At 47.7% G+C, this 24,692-nt stretch overlaps 2 protein-coding genes across 5 annotated transcripts in view; both read left to right on the top strand.

The window, feature by feature from the left end:
- Positions 1–24,692, top strand: part of LOC135901449 (homeobox protein orthopedia-like) — a 221,348-nt gene that overhangs the window by 45,135 nt on the left and 151,521 nt on the right. The window lies entirely within an intron of this gene.
- On the top strand, positions 13,204–20,936 carry LOC135901396 (uncharacterized). Its single transcript, XM_065431147.2, has 3 exons — positions 13,204–13,421; positions 16,931–17,146; positions 20,600–20,936. Exons 1-3 carry the CDS (start codon positions 13,204–13,206, stop codon positions 20,754–20,756), a joined length of 591 nt encoding a protein of 196 aa, XP_065287219.2. The 3' UTR covers positions 20,757–20,936.

Here is a 24,692-nt window from a genome sequence, read left to right as displayed (position 1 = left end):
GGGGGATCGCGCTGAGGGCTCGTCACAGTCCAAGAGGGCGCCGCAGGCGGGGACGTCTGTGTGGTAGAGTTAGAGGCGCCGGAAGGGCCGGGGTTGGAAGTGTCCATTGTTGTAGGGGTAGCTGGGTGCAGGCGGCGACCGGAACGGAGCTCCAGGGAGGACGGGAACGCGAGAGGACGTCGGGATCTTGACGTACCTCCACCACTTTATAATACCGAGACCGATCAAGTTGTCCAGCGCTGTTTATTCCAAAAAAAGGCAACGCCCGCAGCTCACGCGCGAAGAAGTCGAAGAAGAGGGAAGATGATGATGGCTATGTACAAATGAAAACGACGAAGTACGTTAATAGTGCTTACAATATATATATATATATATATAAATATATATATATATATATATATATATATATATATATATATATATATATATATATATATATATATATATATATATATATATATATATATACCAGAGAAAAGAAACAGAGGGGATAGATTTTGTTAATCATGACCATGTAAAGCCAACGCTAAATGCAACCAAGAAACCGAGTCTGTTGGATTTATATATCCATTATAAAATGTTACGGGGTTAAAAACAGTCAGACGTATATTTACAGGATATTTAAAATAATCGTAGCGGCTGACAAAATGGTAGACAGCGCGCGAAGTCCAGAGCGTCGTCTTCTTCCGACCAAGCTGACAACATCTTCTTCGTCAGCGTGTCACATGACCCCCGGCGGCGGAAGCACCGGCTCGGTGCTGGTTAGGAGGCGGGCGAGTGATACAACTTAAGACGCGCGACGTGGACCACGTCGGAGCGATGCTGAGACACGGTTGGCTCAAGAGGGGCGATTTTGTACATGACGTCAGTTACATTACGCAAGACACGGTAAGGGCCAGAGTAGCGTGAAAGTAACTTCTCCGAGAGGCCAACGCGTCGCAACGGCGACCAAAAGAGAACCAGGGTGCCCGGTGTGTAATGGACGTCACAATGGCGGGCGTCATATAAGCGCCCCTGATTGTCCTGCGACTCCACAAGTCGACGTCGGGCAATATGGCGTGCTTCTCGAGCTTTGAGTATGGCTTCACGGGCGTACACGGACGTGGAATTCAGGCTGGCAGGCAGAATGTTGTCGAAAGGTAGCGTAGGGTCGCGGCCAAACAAGAGGAAGAATGGAGAGAAGCCAGCGGTATCATGGCGAGACGAATTATAGGCGAAAGTAGCAAACGGCAGCGCAACGTCCCAGTCGCGATGGTCAGCGGAGACATACATGGACAGCATGTCAGTAAGGGTGCGGTTAAGGCGCTCGGTTAGACTGTTCGTTTGTGGATCGTAAGCAGTAGCAAGTTTGTGTTTAGTAGCGCACGAGTGCAGAATGTCGTTGACAACTTTAGAAAGAAAGTAGCGGAGGAGCTGACGAGGGGCGCCGTGGTGAAGGATGACGTTCTCTAGGAGGAATCCGGCGACATTGGTTGCACAGCTTGTCGGAAGAGCCCGTGTGATTGCATATCGGGTGACATAGACTGTTGCTACAGCAATCCACTTGTTTCCCAAATCAGACGTAGGAAAAGGGCCTACAAGATCAACCCCTACACGGAAGAATGGTTCTGATGGTGCGTCAAGTGGTTGAAGGCGACCAGCAGAGAGTGTGGTCGGCTTTTTGCGTCGTTGACAAAGGTCACACGCAGCGACGTAAGGGCAGACGTTGTGAAGTTGTGCCTTCCATCTTCCTCAATACGCTGGGCCCACTGCTAAATGCAGTCATGATATATATATATATATATATATATATATATATATATATATATATATATATATATATATATATATATATATATATAGAGAGAGAGAGAGAGAGAGAGAGCGAAATAAGGTAATCAATATATTATTAAAACTAGCGAACACTTCCAATTGATGTACTGCGAAAACAGCTGGAAATTCCAACAAAAGCCTGAGCCCCCTTTTTCTGAAAGCAGCCAGTCCTCCCGCTATCATCGATTTGATTTCAATTACTCTTTATCATAACAACTAGTATTTCAATTTCTAAGGAAAGATAATCTCATGGGACATCCATTTTCAACAAACAGTTGCGCAGGGCTCTTTGTCACAATTGAAATTCATCTCCATTCACGATTTTTTTCATATATCGATTCGTCTAATTCTTGTTATGTTTTTCGCATTGTAATTCAGCAACATAAATCGTGCCATATTTGTTTACTGCCTTCAAGATCCTGTATTACACGACAGAATAAATAAATAAATAAATAAATAAATAAATAAATAAATAAATAAATAAAAAGTTGCCTAGGAGGCCGGTGCTCAGTGTTCGAAAGCTTGATGTAGCATTTGTCACCCAACCCCCCTATTCCCGCTTACACATACCTCAAGGTTGTCTGAAGATTACAAAATTTGTACTGTGGCAAGAAAAAATACGTGGTGACTATAGATACTGATAAGCTAGAGGACGTAACTCGCCCTGCTCGCAGCTCTCCACATGTCAGCAGCAAGGCGAACAGGGGTATTTATGCGAAACGCTGAGTACGCAAAGCCACCGACGAAAATTCGCCTCAAGAAAGCGAGCCGGGATCGTGACGTAACGGGATGCGGGCTGCCAGCTCCGATAAGGTGGGAGGAAAGGGGAGGCTTCTCGCTTGCGGCTGCCGTTTGAAGTAACAGAGCAGTTGTACCAACGGGATAAGTCTGCGTTGTATGAAACGGAGATCTGGGTGAGTAGTTGATGCATACTCAGGAACGGCGCTAAAGACAGTAGACGGGTTAAAAGAACGAAGCGGACACACAGATGCGTCCTCAGTACCATGTGAGTAACGAGGCATCTTAACGCCATGGCGCTGTGCCATTGGTTATCTCATGGCAGTTCGGAAAGCGAACCATTCACGTGATCTCGCGTGATTGGTCAGCATGGAGCTTTTGCTGATGAATCCGTGATTCTGACCAATCGCGTGAGAGAAAACACACGGTTCACTTTCCGAACCGCTTTAAGATCGCAACTTAGAAGAACGTTGATCAACAGAGCCGGCTGGCCGCAACATTTCAAACGCATCAAGATTTTAAACTCATAAGACGAGCATGTTCCTTTAATTTATGGGATGTCTCTGAAGCCACGGGCATGTTAGGGATGACCTGCAGCCAAAGTTTAATGCTTATATGTTAATTATGGCCTATGAAGATGACTACAGAACCCTCGATCGTCATCTCTATTTTCGGACGTTATACGAAGCGTGTATATAGAAGGCTTTACGCTTGTTCTCAGCGGACTAAATATGGCAGCCAGTGTAAATTTTGTGATAATTGGACAGATTATGGATTACGCGCAGCCAAAGCTTGAAGTGTGTGGGTTGCTAACGACCTTTGTAGTGAAATACCCTTTTCATCAGTTACTATAGTTATAGGAGAGTTCCGCGCAGGGTTCCTTGGTATTCTGGGAAAATGTAGTACTCAATTGAGTGCGAATTTTCAAGAAGTGAAGTCCACGTTGTAGGTATTATGCAGGTCAAGAATAATCAGTGGTTAAATTATGGGCAATGAAGTTACTAATAGAATTGTTTGAAAGAAAACATTTGGTGGAAACTAGGTTGTAATTCTCCTAAGCCGCACAAGTCTCAAGCGCTCTTCTTTATAATTTGTTTTTGCGAATTTGTACGTTCACGCTTCCTTGAGTAAATGCCAGATTCCACAAGCGGAAGTTTGCTAATCCAGCTAACTTGAGGAAGTCCGTTCCTTTTTGTTATCTGTTCTGTAGACCAGCAGCTTTGCCCTAAAGTCACGACGTCGTTTTCTACAGTACAGTAGTTGCTCTTGAATTTTTCCTTTCATTTTCATGGAATAGGACGTATGTTAACCGGCATTTTCCGAAGACCCTGGTCTTGTTATTCGCCGTTGGGTTATTCACATGATAATTCACCAGCTGTTTCACTGGTTTATGTTGTTCCCGTTAGTTAATTGCACATCTTTCTGGGTGCTCACGGAAAAAACGGCTGCCAATTCAAGTACCAAACAGCTATATATGCCGCAATATTTGAGCAATAAGCGAAACTCTCATATAAGGTATCACCAACAGCCTTTTCATGCAAGAGCAGTGATTACACTACTATAGTGAGAGATAAATGAACGAGTGCATTCAAGTAGCGAATCCCTTTTAACGCTTTAAGCATCTGTTACCTCAAGTAAAATTTGTGCAACTTCAAGCAGAAGAGATGAATAGTAAGACTCTGTAGCATACAAAAATGTTCATTGCTTAAGTGCTGGTAAATGCAGATCCTACTAAAAGTTATCCGCTGAAGGCAACGCAGTGCTAATAAAGACAGGGTAGATAGGAAATTTAAAAACTTTATTGGGGAGTTTAACGTTGTACAACTGCACATGTGGTTATGTGGAACACTGTAGCGCAGCACGACGGATATATTGACCACATAGTTTTCTGGGATGAAGGTGCAAGAAAACAATAAAAAAACAACGGCAGGACAGGCGTCAGTTGCACACGTCCACCTTTGGATAAAGTTTAATGTGATCAGGCGACTCTGCGCATCAGGAATGATGATTTGATCATCCTCAGTGCGACCTTAGTACTACAGATGTGTTTACCTTGGTGTTCTGGGAATTGTCTTCAAAATCAACACTTTCCGTCCCCATTCACGCATTCTCTATAGCTGCGGCAGTGCTCGAGCATTTCGGGGAACAAATAACCATGGCTAGCCGCCACCAGCTGATTTGCTCACTGACTTGCTTTTTAGGCAGGCAATACATGGCACTGACTACTCTCTGAGAAGTATCCCGGTGATCGGCGCGACCTCTCTGAAGTACCGTTGAGACAGCTCGTAGTACACCTCTAGAAGATGTTCAATATACCAGCAAGAACAGCGAATAGCGAGTCCCTGGCATATGCGGAGCAGCTTACACGTCAGCAGACGGTGTTTTCTCATCGGTTTCAGGCGCAATCTGAGGTAAAAAATAAAGAAATCTCTCTGCCGCTTTCGGCTGGTTCCTGAACGTCAGAGAAACGAGTCTCACAGCCTGACGCAGGACCGAAACTCGCTTTGCTCATGGCGCTCTCTATGGCCACGAAACTCGGCGTGGACTTCGAGCACCACGTACTGCCGTCGTCACCTCTTTGCTGTTTGTTAGGGAACTTTCGTAGAACAAGTTACGCGTCTTGTTTGCGGTACCACGTCAACGCTGTGGATTCGTTCCAGCGAAAGAAGAAGAAAGAAATGGACGGAAGGAGTCGCAAGTGGCGACAGGCCGGTGACAAGCGCAGTGACAAACGCCGCTGGGCCGAGTTCAATCTGAGTAATGTGCGGGCGGCGCACCCTGTAGAGCTTCCACGTGTCAACGTGGTCCTGCGAAGATGTGCCCCATGCGCGCGTTCCATATGGGATGCACAACTGCGTTCTCCCTTCATATTGTCATTCGCTGCTTTATACCGGTGCGATAAGATTTGTTCCACTCGTTTTGTTTGCGTATTTAGAGGCATCAAGGTGAAATCCAGACTCACGTGTGGCCTCTCTTTGGTGCTGACGTTTTCCTGCGTCTCTATGGTGGCCTCCTCAGGTAAACAACGTAAACGCTTCAGTGACATTCGCACATTTCGCGTTTCTTTCGCTTGTATTGCGTGTGTGTGTGTGTGTGTGTGTGCGTGTGCGTGCGTGCGTGCGTGCGTGCGTGCGTGCGTGCGTGCGTGCGTGCCCGGTGCCGCACAATTCTCGACTACGAGATGATGAATAAACATGAACGCTTGCCATACATGTACAGCTGACATCTTGTTAAAGATAACTAGAAAAAACAATACAATTATTTAAGTGCCCGCACTGAATCACAGTGCAAACTTCGGCACACTACTTTCCCAATGAGTATCCTTTACATGAATAGCAGCGAGGGATCGCAGTCTGCCCGGTGAAGTTGTCACTGCAACCAGACACAGCGGCAGAGTGCGTTCTTGCAGATGGAGTGAGCGTCTCTTGCCTTTCGGGAGGGAAGTGACGACATGCGGACATCGCACTGGCCGCCCTTTACAATAATCCGTTGGCCACGCCAAATCAAGTTAAGCACTTCCTCCCCCTGAGCTCGGTTCAGAACGTGCCCGGGTCAGTTATCGACGACTACAACAAGAGAAACGAGAAAACACCATTGGTATTCGCAAGAAACTTTAACGCCGATTGGCCTACTAAAGCCTGTGAACTCTAGTGTTCAGTGACCTTTCTGGAAGACGTCTTCGGTATGCGTCTCGCCAGCTGTCGAGCTAGCAAGTCTCACTGCCCGAGAAATGATGTTGCCACTGGCCGCGCGTTTGCCAGAGGGATCGACGCGTTGAACTTTTCTCCTTATGTCTCGCATTTTATACGCACGTGCCACTCCTTATCCTTGAGCCAAGCCAACAGCAGCGCTAAGAACAAGACAGAACAGAGTCTAGCAGATCCGAGGCGCGCGTTCGTTCGATGCATCGCCCCTACTCGTAGCACGGCGCCCGGGCAACCGAGAGAAATTGTGATTGTTGAATCCCCACCGGTGGTTACGCACACTGACATTTCTGGCAATCATTAACGTGAAGAAACTACGTCTTGCGATTCGCAGTAGTAACGTGCAGTGCAAAAGACCAACAGACACGCGCGTTGTATCTACGAAATGTAATGCGTGTTCGGGCTCCATATAAAAATACTCCGCAGCTACACACACAAAAAAAACGTTTGTGTCACTGCGTTACATATGCGTAAATATTGCATAGCATTTACGTCATCAGCGTTACATTTGCACAGACACTCTATCCGATCTGCGTCGTTAACATTACGTTTGCAGAAACCTCGCTTTAATATGTCTGCAATCAAGGAGAGATCCGCTTAACGCCGGTTCCCACATATACCTGGGATCCACGTAATATTTTTTGTACTTTATTTACTTTGCTAAGGCGACCAAGCGCAGGGGCCCACAGTGTTACAAAAATAAGCCGACGCCTAGATCATAACTGCTGAGCGCCGTAAAGGCATGGACAGACGCAGACACAGCATGTACTCTCTCTCTCTCTCTCTCTCTCTCTCTCTCTCTCTCTATATATATATATATATATATATATATATATATATATATATATATATATATATATATATATGTATATATATATATATATATATATATGTATATATATATATATAGCCCTTGCTGCGTCTATGTGAATAAACGCGTGAATCAATGCATGATTTGAATCAACACCTGCGGCGCAGCTGTTATATGTGCGATTCACACTCACCTCTCAGTGATAACACTGACTGATAGGACAGCTATGTCGCGCGTCAGAAACGAGGATGCTAACGCCATATAAAGCCTAAGCAAGCCTGTCGCATATGCGGCGAAATGTGCATGCAGCCGGGCTCCTCTCTCGCGCTTCCGATGATGTTTGGTGATCATGATGATCTTTGATAACCCTTACACACGGGACGGCGACAAAAGGCCACTTGGTCTGTTCTATAGATATTTACCAGTCTAGAATTTTAACACCATATTATTAAGGACTCCGTGTCAAGAAAATGTTGTGTCGGCGTCAGCGTCCTGTAGGGGTTGGAGTACGGACTTCGGGATGAAAAACCCAAACTTGGGAGGGTTTATTTTACATTAGAGACAGGGAGGTGAGCGACAAGTACCAGTCGTACAGACATTATGGGCCGGCAGCAACTCGGACGCTGCGGCCCGCGGCAAGAAGTTCGAGAGAGGTGAATCAGGGAATCAGGGCATCTCCCAGAATGCTCAGGTCTCTCTGGAAGGCTTCTTATAAACCCTTCGAGCACTGTAAGTCACGTCATGTTTCACCAATGGGAGAGTCCACTCCGATGACGCCACTTTCAGCCAATGGTAGGCGCCCGTGTCGTGGTGTCACACCTGGCGGCTTGCTGCGCTCTTGCATCGCAGACTGGCAATACACTTCGAACAAGGAGAAGGGGAGGGCTGCACCTGCTCCATTGTCCGACGCCCACCTGCAAATCCCGGCGGTGCACGAACTTGTTGGCACGTGAACTTCATGCCTTAAACTTGTTTGCTAGGCCGCTTCTCTGGAATGCGCTTTCCGGCTTCTGCATTCCTCAATTAGCTGTGCTGCAATCCGACGTGGTCTGGGGAACTCGAAGTAATCGCAGGAACCAGCTCCATATCTAACAGCTCGTCCTCGCCCCGGTTGTTCTGAATGGCCGGTGAAATCAATTCGCTGGCCATGAGGAACGCTGATAGAAGCTGCAGGGTACTGGGGTCGAGCCACGTTTGACGAACTTCGGGATCCTGGGCCCTGGAGAACAAACGTCAAACAAACAAAACAGCACAGCGCTGCACCACGCGTAAGTGCAGGCTCTTCACCCCTGACTCGCCAGACTATTACTGAGTCAAAATCAACCCTGATCTTTTATTTCCCCAATTTCGACAAAACAGTTCCAACCACCCCTCCAAACCGCTATCCATTTCTCCCCGAATGCCGACAAGACCAGAGCACTATTGTTGTTGCAAAACAAAAGTGTCGTTGAGGATGCAAACAACAAATGAAAACAGCCGAACATAACATAAGTGGCCTAACTACACGAACAGCATGTTTCCAATCTATCGCAGTGGCGTACTTATCACACGTATTGGTGCCACTGAACAATCTGGTCAACCTCACAAGTACGTAATCACAAGCGCACTAGCCTTGTGGTCACTAAACAAAACGCGTACTTGCATTGTAGGCAAACTTTTCATTCACGCTTACTCACGTTTCTTTCCTGAAAGTCCTACAGGACACGTGACATAAACGAACAATTAAACTTGCGGGACTTACACACTCCGCAGAACTCTTAAAATAATGCGTCTTCTACTAACTCTTTCCACGCACGCTCACTAAAGAAGTCAGAATACGGCTGCCCTCCACACACACTAGCAACCCAGTCATAAAGTCTGCTTCCTTCCGTCCACACAGGACACGCGCTAATGGAACTAAGAACGCTTCTCCGTGCAAATCAGGCACTCACTGAAAATCTACGTGCTTAACCTTGCAAAATTCAAAAACACTTAAAAAGAAAGAAGGTTAAATAACACACGCGCTTTACCCTAGGCCTTTCGACGATAACCTTGACCTTCAGGTTACTCACACACACAAAAAGAAAGCCTATTTACTTATTAATGAGCATCTCGCGAGACTAAATCTTTACCTAAAACGCATCTTTCAAATCTCGAGCTTCTCGAACGAAAACATAAACAAAGCTCAAACCTTACACATTGAAAGACATCCTAGTCTCAAATCGCGAAAACCTTCCGATGCTCAAAATAAAAAACACACTTCATTTCTACGGAAGGGCTCTTGGCCTCCCTTTGCAAACGCTTACGTCTGACTCATACTTTGAGTCTAACCCGGGGTGGACGTGGTCTGAAAGCTACTCTGGCTGCCGAGAGACAACAAAAGGGCTGATTCACTATCAGCTCCCCCAAGACGTTACGGTCTCCTGCCAATTTGCGTCCCGGCGCCCCGCTTTCAACACGAACTCGACTGACCGCGTCGCCACTCCCCACCTGGTCTCGTCCTGCCACCTTGCGTTTCTTCGAACTGCACGCTGAGCTATGAGAAGAACTACGGAACGACGAGGAGCTTAACTGCCTCGTGCCCTTTGTCCGCGTCCGCGCAGAACATTCTTCGCGGTCCCCCTTTGACCGGTGGCTCGACCATTTTGGATGCGTCAACATCGTCCTAGACGACCGCACCTTCTTCCTCGCGCCCTGCCCTTTCGGGTTTCTCGCCAACTTTGGCTGCGCTACATTAATTACCGTCTTTCGGTCTTTACCGCGCTTCTTTTTAAGGCGCTTTCTCTTTGCACTCGCTTTCATGTCGCCTCGTGCCTCGTGCTGGCCGGTACACATTTCGTCGGCCCGGATCGGTCTCTTACCCGCACAGTCTGAGTGATTTACATTTAAATCAACACTCGCTCTGCCTCGACTGGCGGACAGCTCAACCAACTCTGGCACAATGCAGCAGGCTTTACTCGAGTTAGACAACTCGCACTCTTGCGAACTGCCCTCTGCTACATTGCCCAGCTCACGCTGTGCATCGGCACACAGCCCGTCGGTATCGATCGCTGTCTGACGCGCACAGTCCGAATGATTAACTGAATCATCCCTATCTAGGCTATCTAGACTGGCGGAGAGCCGCACCGATCCCTGAACAATGCAGTTGTTCTCTCGTGGATTACGGAGCTCGCCATCCCGAGAACTACTCTCAACTGCATCGTCCAGCTCGCACTTCACTTCTGTACGCACATCTGGCTCTACATGGGTGCTCGCTTCTGTCGCGTCAACAGTACCCTTTTCCTCGCTAGCAACCTCGCTAACCTTACCAGCGACGCACACGCTCGGTAACTGTGCCAATTTGTTCGCAGCTGGCCTAGCTGTCTCCACAGTCATCTGTTGGCACAGCACCTCGTCGCTCTCACTACGGCCTTTAACGGCCTCTGTTGCCACTAAGGCATCGTTAGCAGCTAGCCTTTTCCCTTCACTTATTAATCGGCAGTCAATCTCACAGGCACTACTCTTTTCGTCGGCTTCTGGCGAAAATCCGCTAGACACTTGCTCTGTACTTTCTACAGAATTCTCAGACAGCCGTTGTCTCTGTGCCAATAACTGATCACAATATTGTATCTCTTTGATCAGCGCTGCCTTCTCTCTCTCATACTTTTCCTCTTGCTCAAGCTTACGTTGATTCTCACGTTCGCGTGCCTTCTCACGTTCGTGACGCTGACACCTAAGAGTAAGTTCTTGAAGCTCCTGCTTCCGTTCATTCTCGCGTTCTTCACGCTGACGCTCACTCCTAAGCTCACGACGCTCTCGCAAACGTACACGACGCTCTCGCTCCCGTGGCTCCTGTATCACTTCCCAAGCAAGCTCAATGCTTTTCTCATCATTGCCACTATCGTTAATCGCCTTTATGATAGCTGGCGTTTTCATCCGTTCGTCCGCCTCAACTCCCAAATCGTCGCACACCAACAACAAATCCAACCTCGTCAACCTTCTAAGATCCATGGCAGCTGCCCCGACAGGTGGTTAAAACTGTTTTCCTTAATTAATTTGTGCAAACACACAATGCAACAAACTCCCGATTCCCAGAACTATCAAAATTGAACACACAACCTTTGAGTCTGGCGAATCATAAGGAAAAAAACCACGCGCTCACTTACGGTTGCAGCACCCTGCCATCCGGTTCGTTCGTCCGCTGTTCCCGGCTCCTTCCGGACTCCCTGGGTCGAAGGCTCGCTCCTTCTTCGATACTCCCAGTCTCTTCGGACCTCTTTCGACGAAGGCTCTCTCTTCTTCGCTCTTCCCGGTTCCTTAGGATCTTTCTCGACGAAGGTTGATCCGTAGCGCTGCCACCAACTGTTGCATTCGGAGGCGATCCCACCGCTGCCACCAGATGTAGGGGTTGGAGTACGGACTTCGGGATGAAAAACCCAAACTTGGGAGGGTTTATTTTACATTAGAGACAGGGAGGTGAGCGACAAGTACCAGTCGTACAGACATTATGGGCCGGCAGCAACTCGGACGCTGCGGCCCGCGGCAAGAAGTTCGAGAGAGGTGAATCAGGGAATCAGGGCATCTCCCAGAATGCTCAGGTCTCTCTGGAAGGCTTCTTATAAACCCTTCGAGCACTGTAAGTCACGTCATGTTTCACCAATGGGAGAGTCCACTCCGATGACGCCACTTTCAGCCAATGGTAGGCGCCCGTGTCGTGGTGTCACACCTGGCGGCTTGCTGCGCTCTTGCATCGCAGACTGGCAATACACTTCGAACAAGGAGAAGGGGAGGGCTGCACCTGCTCCATTGTCCGACGCCCACCTGCAAATCCCGGCGGTGCACGAACTTGTTGGCACGTGAACTTCATGCCTTAAACTTGTTTGCTAGGCCGCTTCTCTGGAATGCGCTTTCCGGCTTCTGCATTCCTCAATTAGCTGTGCTGCAATCCGACGTGGTCTGGGGAACTCGAAGTAATCGCAGGAACCAGCTCCATATCTAACAGTCCCCATCAGCGAGAATTCCCGTTTATATTTAGGTATGTGTACACACGGCGCCTTGCTATATGACATTCAGTATAGGCGGGCTATATTGTCACACTATTGTATCCCTAAAGTTCCTCATACACTGTCTTACATTTTCGACAAGTTATTCCTAGAAATTTTAAGAATGGCAGCACACGAACGAGTGTCGGGAAACAAAACATCGACAGCGCATGCCTTTTATGCTAAACCTTCTCAGACTTAAGTGTTAAAAGTGATAAACAATAACAAAAACCTGAAAATGATGTCGTTTTTTGGCGTGACTGTGCACAACTTCCGCTATCAGCCCACGCAGGAGGCTGCGTTTCTACCAAAAAGATCGCCGCCAGTGTGTCCCGGTAAAGATTGCGGTAAAATAAGCTGCAGTGGCCGGGATGTGTCAGAAGCTGTCAGGAATCTTTGAATGCTATTGCTTTCCACTCTTAAAGGGACACTAAAGGTTAATAATAAGACAACGTGGACTGTTGCAATACCATCACAGAAACCTCGAAACACTTTTTTTCGTGTGGAGAGAAGACTTATTTTCAGAGAAAATGCGTTCTGAAGCATCCGCATATCTCTAGCGCTGTTCAAATCGCCCGCCATCCGATCGAGGAGTGGTGACGTCATGGTCTCATGGTGACGTTGCGCCGTCGGTGAGTAAAACGGCGCCTGCAGACGGCGCTACAGCTTTTCTGCGCAAAACGCAAACGCGCGGCGAGAAATAGAACCAAGACAAAGCCGACAGCAGTGCGAAAGCGGAACTATGGTGGCTAGCGGAAGGGAAAGTGCGCGACGATGATGATGACAAGATTTTTATTAAGGTATGGCTCGAAGGCCTATAATGGGAAGTAGGAAGAGGAGGGGGGGGGGGGCGTGTTCAGAGCCGTCCTAGGAGATGCGCGTCCTTGGCGAAAGCCAAGAGCGAGTCCAGAATGACCCTGTCGGAATCCATCAAGCCAATTGCCGATCTAATCCACTCCTCGTAGGACGACACACGCACTGCCCTCAGGTGGGGGTCCCGCAGCTGAGCGTTTCGCTGGCAATCCCAAAACAGATGTGCTGCGGATGGCCGCGTGGCCATGTCACAGTCAGGGCACCTGTGTGGCGCCTGGATAACCTGGTTCTTTATTTTATGACGCGAACTTCGACGCTCGTTCCAATGGACGACCCTGACAACGACACATTGGCTCGCGATGATGGGCTCAGCTTCAGCGATTTATGCACTGATGAACGTGACCTGCTGCTGAGGGCTCGCGCTGCCGGCGTCGTTGCGTACTTCTACTACGGCGGCCTCGACAACGGCTCTCCGGAGCGCGAAGGCAACGAGGACTCCAACGATGTGACCTCGGGTGACGAAGACCGTCTGGACATGCTCTCGTGACTCTCAAGCACGGACTGGTACGTGAGTGAGTGAGTGAATAAACTTTTATTTGGTCCAGCAAAGCGCGATAAAACGCGCACCTGGCTAATCCCACGACGGGACTGACAGATCTAGTCTGCCGGCCCGATCGCGGGCGCGCTGGACGGCCAGGATTTGATCCTCAAAGACGGGACTTCGCAGGAGGGCGTCCCACTCTTCCTTGGTGAACTTCGGGCCCAGCGACCCGCACTCCCAGAGCATATGAGGCAACGTAGCTACCTCGCCACAGGCCACGCAAGAACAATTGGTATAAATCTCTGGATATATGCTATTAAGGGAAGCCGGATTTGGGTACGAGTTCGTTTGCAGAAGTCTTAGTGTGACCGCCTGCGGCCTGCTTAACTTGGAGTGAGGTGGGGGGAAAACCCTTCTCTCTAAGTAGAAGAATTTAGTTATTTCGTTGTGTGTGAGAGGAGCGTCTCGGTGTCCGGGGAGAGAGTCGCCCGACCCGAGGGCAGCGCGGTCGGTAAAGCCACGCGCAGCCTCGTGGGCAGACTCGTTGAGGTTCAGAGGAACTCCCTCAATCGCCCCGACGTGTGCAGGGAACCAAAAAATCGAGTGCATGGAGGTGTTGCCGTATTTGGCGCCTTTCAGAATTTGAACTACCTGTCGGGCTACCCGGCCTTTCTGGAATGCCCTGATGGCGGCTTTCGAATCGCTATACACCCTGTCTCTCCGACCGTCTTGCATGGCGAGTGCAATGGCCACTTGCTCGGCCACCTCTGGGTTCGTCGTCCGGACGGAAGCACAGTTGATAACTTTACCCAGCGTGTCAACGATGGAAACCGCAAAAGCCTTGCCGTCTCGGTATGCAGCTGCGTCCACGAAGCTTGCTGCGATTTTGTCCCTGTTTACTTGCTTTAGCATATTCAATGCTCTTGCCTTGCGACGACCTGCGTTGTGAACGGGATGAACGTTGCGGGGCAAAGGGGCGACCACGATCTTCTCCCCTATTTCTCTGGGGATTTGGGTGTCTTCAGCCAAGTTCTTGGTTGGTGCGAGTCCGAGCTCCTCGAGGATACGCCTGCCGGCCGGCGTGGTGGACAGCCGAGTTAGCTGGGCCCGTTCCTGAGCCTCGGCTATCTCCTCCATGGTGTTGTGTATGCCGAGCCGAAGGAGGTCCACTGTATGCGTTCGGACGGGCAGCCCGAGGGCTCTCTTGAAGAATTTTCTAATCAGGGCATTAAGCTTTTCCCGCTCGGCTCTGAGCCAGTTGTGCATGGCCACCGTGTAGGTGAAGTCACACAGCACAAAGGCGTTGATGAGCCGAAGCAGGTTGTCCTCCTTGAGGCCACGATGTCTGTTCGTGACCCTTCGGACAAGGCGAAAAGCATTGTCTGTTTTCGCAATTATCTTGCGTAACGCAGTGCCGTTGCCGCCGCGTGATTCTATAAACATACCCAGGACTCTGATGGTGTCGACCCGGGGTATCGGGTCACCGCTCCGAGTGAACAGGTGAATGTCACTTTCCGAGACCGGTTTCCAGCCCTTGGGTCTGCGCCCTTTTTCTTTTCTATAAAGGAGAAGCTCAGATTTGGTCGGGGAGCATCTTAGTCCGGTGGGTAGCAGGTACTGCTCCGTGACGTCTACCGCCTCCTGCATGGCGCTTTCCACTTGCCCTTCGCTACCGCCGGTGCACCAGATGGTGATGTCGTCTGCGTAGATGGTGTGTTTGATACCTTCAACTTGGGCCAGATTCCTCGAGAGGCCGATCATGCAGATGTTGAAGAGTGCAGGAGAAATGACCGAGCCTTGCGGCGTGCCCCGTGGGCCCAGGAGCAACTCGTCGGAGACAAAGTCGCCGATCCGCAGCTTCGCTTTCCTCCCCGTCAGGAACGAACGAACGTAGTTATATAGTCTGGGGCCCAGCTCGAGGTCTGCCACGGAGGCCAGAATGTATTCGTGGAGAACGTTGTCAAAGGCTTTCTCGAGGTCGAGTCCGAGCAGGGCCCTGGTGTCTCTGGTACTGCCGTCGATGATTTGATGTTTGATCATCTTCATGGCGTCCTGCGACGAGAGGCCGGCACGAAAGCCAATCATGTTGTGAGTATAGATGTTGTTCTCTTCGAGATATCTGTTTAGTCTGTTGAGGACGACATGCTCCGCCACTTTCCCAACGCAGGAGGTGAGAGAGATCGGTCGGAGGTTGTCCACGTTCGGAGCCTTGCCGGGTTTGGGGATCAGGACGACGTTGGCGGTCTTCCATTGCTCTGGGACGCTGCCGTTTTTCCAGGTCTCGTTGATCTTCTCGGTGAGGTATGCGATCGAACCGTCGTCAAGGTTCCGCAGCATCTTGTTGGTGATTCTGTCGGCACCTGGCGCACACCTCCCCTTGAGCGCGAAAATGGCTTGCCTAATTTCCCCCACGGTAAAGTCTTCGTCCAATTCCGAACGGCTTGGGCCGAGGTAGTCAGGAAACCGGTCTTCCTCGTTTCCACGCTTTATGGGAAGGTATTTCTCCATGAGCTTGGCAACCAGCTCGTCCCCGGAACAGGATGTGGTAGCTTCGTGCAGGGCTCTGGCGAGCGTGTGTCTCTGACTGGATCTGGTGCTGCCCTCGTCGAGGAGATGTTTAAGCATGCCCCAGGACTTGCCGTTACGCATCTGCCCGTCTATCGAGTCACAGACCTCGTCCCATTGCTGCTTGCCGAGGGTCCGACAGTGATCTTCGATGGCCTTGTTAAGCTCGGAGATCTTTTTCCTCAATCTTCGGTTAAACCTTTGGCCCTTCCATCTTAGAAGCAGCGCCTGCTTGGCCTCGATCAGATGGGCCAGCCTACTGTCCATCTTTTCTACCTCCAGGTCGCTGACGATCTTCTTAGTGGATGACTCGGCGTCACTCTTGATTCGCTCGCACCAATCTTCCAGGTCTTTGGGGACGGGTGCGCTGTCGTTGCCGCGGAGCTTGCGAAAAAGGTCCCAGTCCGTGACAGTGAATTCCCTGGATTTACTTCGGGTGACTTCGAAGCGGGTCTCGAGCACATAATGGTCGCTGCCAAAATTTATTGCGGTGTTGCTCCACTCGGCTCCCTCGACGTTCTTCACGAACGCCAGATCGGGGGTGGTGTCCCGGCTCACCGAGTTGCCGATTCGGGTGGGGAACGCCGGACTGGTACGTACAGATGCTTGTTATTACGTGCTGCATCGGTCTCTTAGAAACTTTACCTGGCATTCGCAATGCGCAGTTGAATCTAATCGAGACCTGCTCGTTTCCTGCTTCGCGGTCAGCTATGACGCGGCATATCATTTTCGTGTTTTAACAAACGAAAGCAGTTCAGGACCAAGCCCTAAACAAGCACGATGCCTGTAGTTTCTTGTTGGATGAACCTATGAGTCGAGCTGTCAACAGTGCGGGACGCAGCATTGCGAATTACGTGTTTAATCAGTTCCGGCTTCTTAAAGTGAACGACTTTATCGTTATTTTATGGCGCGTGCATTACTGTTACTTTCACATTACACATTACAGGTGCGAATGTGGACAGTGCCAGGTGCTGACGAACTTTCTTGAGCAGGAGTGTCTGTGCTGTCGCGAGATGGGTGCACCCGTAACTGTTGCCCAATCACAGGGTTGCATCATGGAGCACCCGGACTTAAATGTTCTCTGTCTGAACATTGCCGCGCTCCGTGTGGCGTACCTCGAACTTCGTTCATGGGAGCACACCATGTACGATGAAATGCGCAAGTAAGTTCTTCGTTTGCGCAACTTTCTTTGGACCAATGCAATAAACGGGCATCGCTGAAACAAGCATCGCTGAAACAAGCAAACACGCCAGCTTTTTTAAATGCTGTTCGCCTATTCGGGTTGTTTTGGAAGGGACAAACCCAGAACATGCAGAAAGGTTTATTTCAATATGTTAACAGAATTAGTTTGCAAACACAGCAAGGTCAAGACTTCCAGTCGACAATTGTTTGCATCAGAAATGAAAATTTTGTGCACATCAGCTCTCTAGCTGTGTGTAGGGTAGGAGAGCATACATCAAGCACGTACCCACGGAGCCCCCCCCCCCCCTCCCGAAATCAAGTGGCATACTCTCCCCCTCCTCCTCCCGTCCACGCCACGACTCCTAAAGCACCGCCAAATCAATCTTGAGACTTGACAGCTATTCGACGGCCAACACTGGGCTCTGTTACAGTATTACTACGGCCGAGGCACAGAAGCGATCGCTGATCGGGCAAGGGAAGGGACACTGAACTGAGGGCATGAAACAGATTGATATTCTCCCAGCTGGAAATGGCGGAATATTTTCACCTTTCTCATTATTTCTATGTTTGTTTCAAAATCTGAAGGTGCTGCCGCTAGAAAGGCCCCACTGATACCTTTTCAACGATCTACGTTTCCTAGTCATCCCTAAAAATTTCGAAATTTCAATCAAACCCTGCAATAACCGTTCAACCCATAAGTAATATGAATGTCTCCCGATACCTCTTCTGGTTTTTTCCCTATTTGTAGAGTAATTTTCATAGAAAAGTGGCAACGGGAAATAAGAGTCGCGAAAATTCAAAAATGAAGCGATCTACTAAGGGAGAGAGTCAAGGCAACATCCAAACAGGAAGGAGAACCAAAAATTAACAAATTCAGCTGTTGTTTCTGAAAATATTTATGGATGAAAACCTTTTTTATTTAAAAAGGCAGTAGAGAAAACGCCGCCGGAAGTGGAGAATGATTCCATGTGCTTTGAATGGCGCTTCTACAGTTATCATCAGTCAAGCCGCCTGACGTAGGCACTTATTTGCTATGCCTATGTGGGCGCTTTTCTAACCTTCCACGGTGGGCGCAATAAGTCCAGAACCACAGCGTCCTGCGCTCTACGTGGTTGTAGGGATTAGTGGCAACGCATCATTGCGCAATTTCCCAAATAACAATAGGAGTCGGTTTTGGCATAGAGTTTCCAAAAATGTACTAAAGGGAACTCTGGCGCTTCAATCGTTGAGCCACCATGGGAATGACGGGACGCACATAGATTTGTCTGATCTTCGTGCTGGTGGATTTGTTCATTACGCTTTGTATTCATTCATTGTCATGAATGTCTGAGCAATGTATACTTTCCTAAGGGCATAAGACACTACGAACACAAACAAGCGCTAGTAATTGCAACGTTTCAGCTTGTCGAGGTGGCCAAATCGAAACGGGCCTAGCGTCTCAAGGTACTGGCGTTCGCGCAGTACATTCATAAGGGCGTTGTCACGCGTCGAATCATGCGACGCCTGGTTTCAATATGGGGCGTCTGTGCCTAGAGGTCCTTTGTTCGAATCCTGCGGTCGGGCAATTTTAATAACGTTTATTTAATTATTTACTGCGCAGTACCTTGTTGAAAATGACGAGTTTGCAAAGCCGTATGAAGCCGCAAGCACGAAATTTAGGCAAATCCATCTACTTCCCACAATTCCCATGCTGGCTGAACCGCTCCCATTGCAGCTCTCTTAGACATTACCGCCAGAGTTCCCTCTAGTAATTAGTGTATGAAACTCTATGGGCTTTGGTACTTCAGTTGGTAGAGCAGTAAACGAGCTACCCAAAAGAACTGTGATTTTTCTGCAAACTTATCTTTCACTATAATTCACCCAGAACGCATTAGAAAAACACTACTAGAAATCTTTATTTTACTTGTTCTTGGCTGTGTCCTTTCTGCGCCTCTTTCCTGCGCAAGTAAATTTAATGTGGTTCCTGGTACTTGTCAGATACACCTTGTTTCGTTTCCGTTTTGCGGGTTTACGCGCCTTTATAGCGAGTGGTGGGAATTATTAAGGTTTGTACTAGTAAAAGTAGACCCACCCCTGATTTTGCATAAAAACGTTACCGTGGGGGTTGCCACCCCCTCCAGAAATCTTCCAAGTGGATCAAGATATGTTTCTATGTTTTTAGTGCAATTCATATTGCATACAATTGTTACACCCAGGTTCTTACTTCTCTAGTGAACCTAATTTCAGCATTGCTTAACAAATAGATGTGCATCAAAGCCGTTGTCTCATTTATAATGGTCATGTACACTGTTTCATTAACATTAATTGCCTTAGTGGCCTCATCACACACCTTCGAATTGTTGTCAGAGATTCACTCAGGACTCATTAGTCGGTTTGTTTGTAGGCATCATTTTTCCATTCTTTTGAACCAGCCTTCCCATTGCAACATTCTGCCGCTAAACAGCTTGATGTGCACATAATGCATGACATATCCCAACAGCACAGCTAATAGATATTGAAACAGATGTTTTCCAAAATATTTTGTTTATTCATTCAGTGATAGAAGCAGTTAAGGACGATTGGGAATTAAGAAGGAATCCAGCAAACAGCAGATAAGTCTGTGTATTTACAAGGACTATTGATCTAGAATGACTGCTACTTATGAAAAATGGCAATTAGGAAGAATGCTAATTATATAAAACAAAAAATAGACAGTTGAGTATGTGCATTCATAAAGTGATGTAGCAAAATAGGTCAAGGTTTATGCGTAAAAATATCTGGGTTGAATGTGTGGCAAAATAGGTGCCAAGAAGATGTAGCGGTTGGGTAGAAGAATAGGTAGGTCATGTTTTGAAAAGTACAAATACATAGAGTTGACATGGATGGATTCAGTGACACCGATAGGAACCTCCTAATAGATATGTGAGCAGCACAGTCTTGTTATAGTAAACATGCAAACAATGAAAAAGTGATATCACATTGGATTTGTACACTGGCTGTCAACTGCTGCCCAATGTTGATGTAAACTTATGGCCCATTATGTGAGGTAATATATGAGCAAGGAACTAGCCGCTTAAAAAGACATTATAAATCTATTACATTGAACATGCGACAGTTTTATGAAAAAATTATTGTAGGGAGAGAGCACCCCTTCTAGGCTTGTGAAGTAAAGCCACCATAGTCCTGCTGGCTGACGAATAGATTTACAACACTTAGCTGTGCTTGTTTACTCTCAGCGCCTGGTAGGAAGTTATTTAACATGGGATGCAAGTTTAAATGAGGCCACAAAAATTGTTTTAATAATATCAATAAAAGATTGCTTGGGGGCCATAGGCTGCAGCCTCTTGCACAGAGGTTACTCACAGCATCAATCCATCCAAAGAAGTGCGTTAAATTCACTGAATGTTTCCATGAAAGTGTGTAATAATTGTTTTTGGTTTATTTTTGTTTACAGAAGGTACCGGTGCACAACATACAGGCAATTTGTACGGCGGCTTTGGGGGCGGCTCCGAAAAAGAGAACGCTTTGTGTTGTCATCATGTGCTGCCGCGAAAATTCGGGCGACATTCCCCACAGAAACACCCACGAGGTTCAAGTACCCAGAGTCTTAGAAGAAAAAAAAAATGGGGGAAGCAGTGCAGTGTCATCGATGAATCGCCGTGCGCATTTGAGTTCCTCATCAGATATCGAAAAACGTTATGCTTACCTGCCAGCAGGTATCACTAGTCACGAGGTTTTCAGTTATTTAAAGCTAAAATGCTGAGCAATAAAACATTCTGTATCCTTGTTGATGATGTGTTGTGTCACTTGAGACATGATGGAAAAGTTAGTGCTGACTATAATGCCAGCAATACGGCAGAGCAGGAAGAATCATGCGAGCGTGTTTAACTGTCTCCTTACCAGCACATAGAAAATCACGCAATTTGACATATTGTTTACACGTTTCATCAGAACAGAAAATAACAATGTTATCTCTAGTTTGGCCGTTTGCTTTGTTTTAGCATTGTTTTCTAAAGGGAAACAAGGATGTAATTCCTTACAACCACACTAACGGCGCACTCGTCGCTCAAAGTGAAGCTAAATTTGCCCGTCTAACTAGCATATAAGCTAAAATTTTTGTATCGTATGGGTTGCGGCTAGTACTTTTTGAAATGAAATGATCACATTGAAAATGAGCACATTGCTAAGAGTCAGGAAAGAGTCAAGAAAATGCTTGATGGCGATCTGTGCACCACATCAGAACTCGAGGAACCATGCTTTGTGTGCAGCTACAAGGTTTCTCTTGGGCACTCTTTGGTCATCCCGAGATGAGAATGCAGCTAGAACACTTCCCTCCACTTGTGCAAGTGCTTTTGAGTATGTTTCGTGCTGTGCACTGTTAAGAACGGCCAGCTGCAGTGCAAGTTTGCCACCCAGTTACAACTATGGCGGCAACATTCTGGGAGGGTCGCCGCCAACTTCTAGCCACAGCGTGACTAAATCGACTTTGTGTCGGGGAACAATATGGGCATCCCCCACTCTCCGTCGCTTCAGCTAGGATGCGTTCGATGAAGCAGGCTTTGTGCGGAAACCGCCACCAACCTCTAGCCTCATCGCCGTTGTGACGGAATGAATTCGGCAGGCCAACTATTGTTCCCAAACTCCCCAACGCGCTACCCGGAACGGCTCCGAGTTCTACGGGGCCCCTCTGACGTCGGCTCCGGACATTCGAACGTGTGTGCATTCGTGTGTGTAGACCATCCTGCGGGGAGGTGGCTAGTTTGCGATGACGAAACGAACGTTCGCATCACCTTGTATCGGGAGAGGACCGAGTGTTTATAAACCGCTGTTGTGCAGCTGCTCAGGACACTCTCTCTCAAGCAGTCATGTTAGACTGATGTACTTTCTCAAACAGTCATGTTAGACTGATTTAAATACTGTAAATAAACCCACATTCCTCGTTCTCGATGAGAAGCAGTCCTTGCCTTCATCAACGTCCTCAGCGTGGATAAGTTGGACGACGGCATGGGCCAGCTACCTTCTAATTCATGCCCGACTCCAATCTGGACAACGGATCACGAGCGATGGGATTGAGCCCCCAATCCTGACAGCACACAGCTCCATCACTTTCTTGTGCAGGACTCGCACATAGTCTGAAAAAAAAAGAGTTCAACGGATTATTGCATTGCTTCCCTTTCATACCTGCACACACCTAAAAAAGAGGGATGCCTTATGGCATAAACAAACACTCCGTATACTATGCTTGATCCAGAAATAAGGTTCCCATCAATTTCAGAAATGGAAAACATTGTTTATTTTCATAAAAAATTTACATCATTGGAAAGGTGAAACTTTCCTGCATTTTTCTACGTAATAACCATCTTTTTCTACGCATTTTTGTAGACTGCTCCAATTTCCGTATCCCAATGTCATAGAACTCCACCACCAAACCGGTGAGGAAGCGTTTCACCTCTTTGAATTCATCGTCGCTCCGGAATCGTTGGCCACTCAAATGTTCCTTTAACTTGGAGAACCAGTGATAACCACTAGGAGCAAGGTCTGGACTGTATGGTGGGTGGAGCATGACAGTCCATCCAAAGTTTGTGATAAGTTCCTGGGTTTGACGGGAGACGTCAGATCGGGCGTTGTTGTGAAGCAGCGTTACACCGGCTGCCCGTCGTCCTCACTGGCAGTTCTAAATAGCTCGCCTGAGTTTTCCTTGTGTTTCACAATAACTGTTTCAGTTAATTGTTGTCCCACGTTTCATGAAATCGATCAGCAGTATCCCTTTACGATCCCAAAAAACACTGGCTATGACTTTGCCAGTAGAAGAAATTTGTTTGAACTTCTTTGCGACTGGTTGCTCTGGGTGACGCCGCTGTTTGGATTTTTTTTTCGTTTCGGGTGTTAAATGAAACACCCACGTTTCGTGTCCAAGAAGTGTCAAGAAGATAACAATGCTTGGTTATCTTCTTGACACTTTTGAAGAAACTGACGATGTCAACAGCTGTGGTACCCATCGAGCACAACACTTGTGATACCTTAAGTTTTCAGTCAGAGCTGTTTCCACGGCACCGTAAGAATACCCAGGAATCTGAGCGACAAGTTCACGGATGGTGATCCTCCTGTTTTGAAGCACTTCATGCTGGACCATCTCGGTAACCGCCTCCGAAACTGACAGCCTTCCACTCTGTTCTTCATCGTGGACTTCCTTCCGACAGGTACTAAACTCCCTGCAATACTTTCGGACGTGTTGAACGGACATACACATGCACAGTGCAGTGGACATTGGGGCAAAACCATTTAGAACACTGTGGAAGGACTCCAGGCTCTACGTCTTAAGAGATGGTGACAGCTGGCGGATGTCCTTCAGCAACAGTGGTGCTGCCACATTGTACTCAATTTGCTTGTAGGCTGGAGAGTCTGACAAGAAAGGGAATTATAAATACAGTTGTTCCATATGTGCTGCACTTTATCATGGTGCTGTTTGGTTATTTGTGCCTGCCAGCAGTAAGCCATTGCATGCGGTGGGATCGTCCGTGAAGACAGCGGGGGTACAGGCCACCATGTCCTTCATGTATGTTATTTATATGGTTCAGCATGCTCCTCGATGCCGCCACCAGCATGCCCCATTGCCACTGCAAGCGCATGTTCTGTAGTAGCACTGCACCCAGCCTTTCGCGAAGCTGCAGCCAGCTTTTTTCTGATGCCTGTAACAAGGCAACAGCACAATACACTATTGCACCATGTCAGATAGATCTGCACTTTGTGTACCATAAGCCTTAGAAGGGTATAGCAGCGCTGGTAGGCATTGTCCGAACCGAGGTTGCAAGCAAGCTCATTAAAGGCATTCTCCATCTAAGAATCTAACCAAGGCTGATACAGCTTGAATACTAAAGATATGAACAGAGTTGCCATGAACGCAGTGAATAGCCTACCACGACAAAAGCCATACCACTCCTTCAAAATCCCAAATCTACTTCTTTCAGGAGCTGAACAAACAATGCGCACACAACAGGCATGTAGTAGTATTTGTTTATGAACTAGTTAGCTCAGTTTCAGGAAATTGTAACGTGGTGTAAAGATCAACACAGATAGATGTGTCAAGTACTGAATAAGAAACATGGCTTGTAACAAAGCACAATTGTTCCCCTTATCTGAAATGCCTTTCTAGTCAAATTTGACATGCTAAAGAATTTATGCTTCATACTGAAATGTTTTAAATCACCAGCGTTAGCCATGATTATGGTCGCATGACGAGTGTCTGCCAACACTCATGAGACATGGATGATGGAATGATGAATAATGATTCCGATAGAATGATGAAGGCAGTACAACGAAAACAGCATGATGACAATGGGATGACGAAATAGCATTATCATGAGCATATGACGACAAATATATGGCAACGTTGCAATAACCATCACAGCCGCGGCATAATCGTGATTGTATGATGATTCTATGAATTTTTTTGTCTTAGCATACGTATCCACTGAACAATCGATTGTACAATTGCATGTCCGTTGAGTAAGTGCACTAGTAAGGCCATCTATTGCAGGTGAACAGCA

Source organism: Dermacentor albipictus, chromosome 1 (genome assembly GCF_038994185.2).
Source record: "Dermacentor albipictus isolate Rhodes 1998 colony chromosome 1, USDA_Dalb.pri_finalv2, whole genome shotgun sequence".
Classification (NCBI taxonomy): Eukaryota; Metazoa; Arthropoda; class Arachnida; order Ixodida; family Ixodidae; genus Dermacentor; species Dermacentor albipictus.
Note: the sequence above shows the minus strand (reverse complement) of the source record. Positions and strands in the feature narration are given on the sequence as shown.

Bases quoted from the DNA above. Each gene is read 5' to 3' on its own strand.
- LOC135901396 (XM_065431147.2), top strand. From the start codon at position 13,204: ATGGACGACCCTGACAACGACACATTGGCTCGCGATGATGGGCTCAGC. The intron at 13,422-16,930 runs GTGACTCTCAAG...TACACATTACAG, and splicing joins GACCGTCTGGACATGCTCTC to GTGCGAATGTGGACAGTGCC. The intron at 17,147-20,599 runs GTAAGTTCTTCG...TTTTGTTTACAG, and splicing joins ATGTACGATGAAATGCGCAA to AAGGTACCGGTGCACAACAT.